Source organism: Parasteatoda tepidariorum, chromosome 2 (assembly GCF_982258835.1).
Source record: "Parasteatoda tepidariorum strain Cologne lab strain chromosome 2, Ptep-v5.0, whole genome shotgun sequence".
Classification (NCBI taxonomy): domain Eukaryota; kingdom Metazoa; phylum Arthropoda; class Arachnida; order Araneae; family Theridiidae; genus Parasteatoda; species Parasteatoda tepidariorum.
In genome coordinates this window covers 43,937,356-43,944,280 of record NC_141756.1, presented here as the reverse complement: position 1 = coordinate 43,944,280, position 6,925 = coordinate 43,937,356, and the positions used below count along the sequence as shown (strand labels likewise).

At 34.9% G+C, this 6,925-nt stretch overlaps 1 protein-coding gene across 1 annotated transcript; it reads right to left on the bottom strand.

Moving 5' to 3' along the window:
- Window positions 1-1,102: 1,102 nt before the first annotated feature.
- LOC147815246 (uncharacterized) lies at window positions 1,103-6,232 on the bottom strand. The gene is made up of 3 exons (XM_087156553.1): window positions 5,849-6,232; window positions 5,634-5,728; window positions 1,103-5,000 (listed from the first exon to the last, which is right to left on the bottom strand). The coding sequence occupies exons 1-3, from the start codon at window positions 6,230-6,232 to the stop codon at window positions 1,103-1,105; spliced, it is 4,377 nt and encodes a 1,458-aa protein (XP_087012679.1).
- Between the last annotated feature and the right edge of the window lie 693 nt (window positions 6,233-6,925).

Sequence of the window (6,925 nt, the reverse complement as noted above, 5' to 3'; positions counted from 1 at the left end):
TGATGTCCTCCGGTGTTTAGCAAATAGTACTCATTATCATAATTTTTAGTGATATATAAAAATATCAGGCGTATTTGGCATAGTCTAAAGTGGTTTTGTTTTTATACATGTTTTTAATCCTTTTTGCTTTACTTTTACTTATTCGATATTTTTTCCGGTCTAGGCGAAGCAGGAAGTGAGTTACTTCTTGTAAATACACTATCTGGCCATTAATGACCGGACACCCTTCATTTCGGATACATGAGGTGCTAGTATCAAGTCAGTAGGGCGTAAGGCCGCCACGCGCCTAAATCACAGCTTTAACCTTCTCATTTAAGTGAAGCAGACTATGCAAATTTGATAAAAGACCACAAATATACCAATATAATACGATGGTATGTTTGAGAACAAGCACTTTAAGCGTCTGACATACTATTAACTGATTTTCTATTAAATGTTTTTCTAAACTGTTTAAGTTGAAATAGGTTGAAACTGTAAAACATTATAATTTTCATTTCTAGATGATTAAAACTAACGTTTTTTTTACGAGGAAATCAAATAATAAATTATAACACAATAAGAGGTTCTCAATAACAACAACAGCTGCCCAGGCCTCCCCTGACCACATTTTATCTTTTCTGGGACTTACCAGGCAGGACCTGGTTCAAGTTCTCCTGTTGGTGCTAAGCTTTCTTAGTGTCGTTCCTAACCGGATTGACTGTGTTTGTGAGAGGCATCTTGTCTATTAATTGATAACGTTTAAAAACAGGCAAAACAAAACATTTATTTTAAATAAAAAAACAACAAAAAACAAAACAAAACACAGCGTTCCAAAGATATTTCAAAAAGCCAATTCAACAATATTTTCAGTTCTCTCTTTTTTCTCTTGCCATACTCAGAGTAACCTACATATTCTGAATACTTTTGGTGGCGCCAACTAATTGGAGTTAGTGTTTGCCGCAACATTCTCCCCACTTGAGTTTATGTAGGAGAAAACTCAACACAATAAATTACAAAAAAAAATACTAAAATTATGGCAGACATACAATTGTTATGTTATAAAATTTAAAGAATTTTAAAAGATACAAATCTGTATTTAACGTCCAAAAATGTTCATAGTTATTTAATGTTCACTGACATCTTCAGTTACCTCTAAGGGATATAGTCTTTGAATAGGTCTTAGTAAAGTCCCTTTGTCCGTTTTCAATTTGACTAGTCTTACTCGTCCATCTCTTCCAGGGAACAGCTCAATAACTTTTCCTAACGGCCAGAAAATTCGTTTTCTGTCTTCTCTGCCAATCAGGACGATGTCTCCAATATTTATTTGGTCAAGTCTCTTGGAAACAGATGAACGCAAGAAACCTAAATATTCGATCCTGAATCTTTCTTTTAGTCTTTCTCTCAATCTTTGAACATATCTGTATCTCTTGTCTAAATTAGTTTTGTCAATTTTGTCTAAGTCGGCTACGTCGTTAGTAGGGAGGTCTTGAAGGAATGAAGATGGTGTTAAAGCTCTCAAATCTGGTTCTTCAGACACATAAGTCAAAGGTCTATTGTTCATGATCGACTCACATTCACAAACAAGAGTTGAGAGTTCTTCATGAGTCAGAGATGACCGTCCCAAGTTTTTTCTTAAGAGGTCTTTGAGAATTCCGATTAATCTTTCCCAGAATCCTCCCCACCATGGGGCGGATGGTGGATTGAATTTCCATTGGATTTGGGAAACTTCAAATTCTTTCATGATTTTGTTCCAATCAAGGCGCTTTAAGGAGGCGTTGAGGCCAGTGAAATTGGTACCATTGTCTGAATATAGTGTAGCTACTCTACCTCTTCTGGCAATAAAACGCCGTAATGCTTGAACAAAAGCGTTTGTGCTAAGAGAAGGTATCAGCTCTAAGTGAACAGTTCTATATACAGCACAGGAGAAAAGGACGATCCAAACCTTCTCATTAGTCTTGGTCATCAAAGGTCCGGCCAGATCGACACCGGACACTTCGAATACAGCCGATAATCTAGTTCGATCAGGAGGCAGAGGTGGAAATGGTACTTCAAGATTTTTAACCTTTTGTCTCTTGCAGGTGACACATCCTCTAATAACGGAGCGAACAGTTCTTCTACCTTTTATAATCCAAAATCTCTCTCTCAGGATTGTTAGAAGAATGGACGTTCCTGCATGTTTATTCAACAGGTGTTCTTGTTCAATAAGTCGGGCGACAACAAGATGCTTTGACGGAAGAATCAAAGGCGCAATGAATTCAGGGGTTTCATCTTCATTCAAAAGTCTAGACTTTAATCGAAGTATCTCCTCATGATCTGAAAACACTTGAAAGTTTTTCAAAGATTTTTTACCTTCTTCGTCATTGAAGCACTCTTTTTGTACTGACCGCAAAAGAGTCTTTTGTGCATTTCTTATTTCTTCTTGCGTTAAATCAACATTCTTTCTTAAATCTTTAGCTTTTGGTTGGAAGCGTAACAACCATGCTACAACTCTGATTATCTTAGAAAACTTCGAAATTCTGGATGCTAAAGTAGTTGCAATGGACTCCGAGTCTACATTGATAGCCGAAACAACAGTCTTTCGTTTTTCCTTTTCAACTTCCTCTTCATTAACATTAGCTACTGTCATCGGCCAATCATCCTTAGAATTCTTCAGCCAGGCAAGCCCTAGCCACCACTTGGACTTCAGAAGTTGTTTAGCTCCACATCCTCTCGAGAGAAGATCGGCCGGGTTCTGGCTTCCTGGTACATGATACCAATTCTCAGGTGATGTCAGTCTATTTATTTCAGATATTCGATTGTTCACGAACACTGACCACTGTTCTTTCCTCTTAATCCAAGTTAACACAGTCGACGAATCTGTCCAAAAGTAGGTGTCAATGTTTCCTTTTTCGAGTTTTAAAGCAGAGTCCATAGAATTGAACAGTCTAGCTCCAATAGTTGCTCCCATCAATTCAAGACGAGGGATCGTTATTTTTTTCAGTGGAGTTATTCTTGACTTAGCTTGGAGTAGCTGGACATTTACAGAGCCATCAGGGGATTCACTTCTTAGGAATATACAAGCTGAATAAGCTGTTTTGCTTGCATCAACAAATGTATGGAAGCTGAGTTTAGATAAGGCAGTAACTCCCAACCATCTTGGGATCTTAATATCATTTAAGTAATGTAAGTCTTTGAACCATGAATTGAATTTTTTCTTTATTTCTTCATTAACTTCCGAATCCCAATGATCTTTAGTCTTCCAGGTTGCTTGAAGTAAAAGCTTAGGTCTTATTAAAGCTGGAGCAAGAAATCCAATCGGATCAAAGATTCGGCTTATCAGGGACAAAATTTTTCTCTTAGTTAATTTTTCGAATTCTTCCAGCTTCAGTGAGTCAGAATCAATTTTTAACGAGTCTAAGTTTTTATCCCATACGTAGCCTAAGACTCGCGCTTCAGTAGCTGCAGACGGGCAATCTAATAATTGGTTGCTTTCCCAACTTCTTAGGTCAAATTGACCTTCTTTCATAATTTCTGTAGCTGACTTTATAAAAGTTTCTAATTCAGTTAAATCTTGTACACTCGTTACGCAATTGTCTACATAAAAACTGTTTCGGAGTTTTTCCAACTGTTCTTCAGAATATTGTATCTTGAATGTCTGTTTGGACAGATGATGATGAATGACAGCCATCAATAAGAAAGGACTACTGGTTAGACCGAAAACAACTCGACGATGTCTATAAGTCTTCAGTTCATTTTGTTCATCAATCAAAAGAAATCGTAAATAATTCCTATCTCTTTCATTTAGAGAGATTTGCAGAAATGCTCTTCTAATGTCAGAAATAACACCAATTTCATACAATCGAAATCGAGCCAAAATGGATGGTATTGTCTCAATAAAATTTATTCCAGTCTCTAAACAATCATTTAGTGATGGGAAGTTCGGATTCTTGGCTGAAGCGTCAAAGACGGGTCTGATTTTCAAAGAAGTTGTCGTTGACTTTTCCTTAATAATTGGGCGATGTGGGAGGTAATGTGTACCTTTAATTGACAATTCTTCTTGTGGAACTTTCTCAATCACTTCTTCTTCTATCCATTCATCAAAAACTTGCTGGTATTTCTTTTCATATCCCGTTTTTTCTAATTTCTTGTTAGTAGATTTTAATCTTTTAAGAGACAACCCATAATTATTCGGTAATAAAGCATGATCCTTTTTCCATGGTAAGCTTACTTCGTATCTTCCATCTGAATTTTGATAAACTGTGTCTCGAAAATGAATCATAACTGCCCTCTGTGTATCTTCTCTAGTGTTTTGTTCCACAGGGTCTCTAATACCAAGTAATTCTAAATCCCATAAAAATGAAACAGGTAATTCTTGAGAAAGCATATTTACAACCGTCATATTTAAATTATCATGGTTTTCAAACTGAGGAACCTTCCCTATTAATGTCCATCCTAATTTAGTGTCGATGGCGACTAATCCAGATTTTAATTGTTCTTGTTTACCCGTAAATAGTTTACCAACAACATCAGCCCCTAAAAGAACTTCAATAGGTCCTGAATTCCTACAATCAGTTATAAATATCCTTTTTTGTCTCAATTCTCGAATCCACGGCCCTTGTCTAATGCTAGAAACATTATTACAAATTATTTCCTGATCCAATGCATCTAAATTACAACTATATTTACCATCAAGGCTATCGAGATATATTTTATAACATTTGTGCCGTTGAATTTCTGTTTTCTTTCCCCCAAATAATGAGGTCGAAAATTCTTCTTCCCTTTCAAAATCAAAACCTAACTCTTCTGCAGTAGATTTCATAATATAAGACTTTTGAGAACCCGTATCTAAAATAATTCTAGCTTTACGCTGCGCTTTATTTCCCTTAATAATTACTACAAGAGTCTGTAAAAATACTTCTTTAGTTGCATGCACGCGCGAATGTAAGGTGCCAGTCTCTTTTTCTTCGCTTTCATTATTATCTTGTTTTCTTTCATCCGATCGATTACATTCTAAGTCAGGACACATAAATTTTAAATGTTTTCTTGTGCAAATAGAACATTTAATGTTTGATTTACAAGAAAAAGCCAGGTGCCCCTTTAATAAACAAATTTTACATAAACCCTTCCTTCTAATAACAGACTGTTTTTCTTCTAAAGGCATATAAAACGCTTTCTTGCAAAAACGAGTCTCGTGGTTTTTAAAACAAAATAAACAAAGGATATCATCGTTTGAATTATGACTAATTAATTCAGCCGCAGACGATTTCCGATCTCTCAAATTCAGATTCGCCGGTGGTGTCAAGTTCCTTCGTTCGAAGGGGGGATGAAATATTTCAGTTCTACTCAATTTTATTTTTTCTTCCGCTTGTACTTCGTTTTTCAAAAAATAAATTATCGCATCAAGACTGGATAGTTTTTGTTCGCTTTCTAAATTTTTTCTTTGGCGTTCAAATGAGCGTAACACATTTAATGGTAATGAACTTTCAACAAGGGGATACAAAATTACACCACACATCTCAGATGTAACTCCTAGTGAGTTTAATGCTCTCAATTGAGTTGACAGTTTATTGTATAAACAGCTTAAAGAATCATTCTTATTCTTATTCGCATTATTTAATACGAGTTTCAGGAGTTCTCTAACATAAAAATCTATCAATAGATCTTTTCGGCCATACCTTTCGGTTAAACTTTCAACAGCTAAAGGATAATTTTCATCTGTTACAGGAAAAGATTCCACAATTTCCCTAGCTTCCGATTTCAGCTTCGTCGACTGAATTAAATAATGAAATTTATCAGCTTTCGTTAAATTAACATTTTCATGAATATTTTTAAATTGGTTCCAAAACGTTAACCAATCTTTCAAATCTCCGCCAAATTTATATAATTCAACTTCGGGGAGCCGTTGACATAAAGCTTTCGGAGATTTAGTGCTCGGTAATTCGCCGTTGTTTTCGGAAGTAACAATTTCGTTTTCACACGAGTTCTTTTTCAAATTATCCAAGGAACGTTTAGCTTTTAATTGAATTCTCAAAGCTTTTTCTCTGTATTCTTCAACGGAATTATATTCAGTTTCGAATTCTTTTTCATCTTGCAAACTATCTAAATAACTATTATGAGTTATTTCCAAAATGTCTACCTTTTGTTTAAATAAACAAAGATCCGTTTCAATTTCGTCATACGTCACACTATCGCCAATTAATAAATTTTCTAGTTTATTGTAGGCCTTAGTAAATGAAGCTCTTTGAGCGGTTTTATTTCTTTTTATTATTTCCATTTTTACTATCTTAATATCAAATTCTTAGCTTCTAAAACTATCGATTCTAAGCACATATAAATTACCGTTATGGTATCAAATATTCAAATAAAATATATATATATATTTCAAATCTTCAAAAGTATTCAAATTGTCAAATATTTAATCTTCAAAATGGAAATTAATAAATCTTCGCCTACCTTTCTTACCAATCCTTAAGACAAGGCCGCCCACCCGGGGGCGCCAGAAATGTCGTTCCTAACCGGATTGACTGTGTTTGTGAGAGGCATCTTGTCTATTAATTGATAACGTTTAAAAACAGGCAAAACAAAACATTTATTTTAAATAAAAAAACAACAAAAAACAAAACAAAACACAGCGTTCCAAAGATATTTCAAAAAGCCAATTCAACAATATTTTCAGTTCTCTCTTTTTTCTCTTGCCATACTCAGAGTAACCTACATATTCTGAATACTTTTGGTGGCGCCAACTAATTGGAGTTAGTGTTTGCCGCAACACTTAGAGTGAACGAGCTCATGGACCTGATCTAGCTCTGCTGGTTATGGGGATGAGAACAACAACTGATTCACATATATTATAGCAATCTATCCTAATTGAATATTCTTATAGCAATATAGATATTATTTAATGCTGCGAAAAGACGTTAGGAATTTTATCATCGACAGCAAAATATATTTAATTTTATAATATATT

Excerpts from the sequence above, each read along its gene's own strand:
- LOC147815246 (XM_087156553.1), bottom strand. The coding sequence starts at position 6,232 with ATGGAAATAATAAAAAGAAATAAAACCGCTCAAAGAGCTTCATTTACT. Across the intron at positions 5,729-5,848 it reads TATGTCAACGGCTCCCCGAA|TCGACGAAGCTGAAATCGGA; the intron begins GTTGAATTATAT and ends TATTTAATTCAG. Across the intron at positions 5,001-5,633 it reads GTTGAAAGTTTAACCGAAAG|AAAACATTTAAAATTTATGT; the intron begins GTATGGCCGAAA and ends TATTTGCACAAG.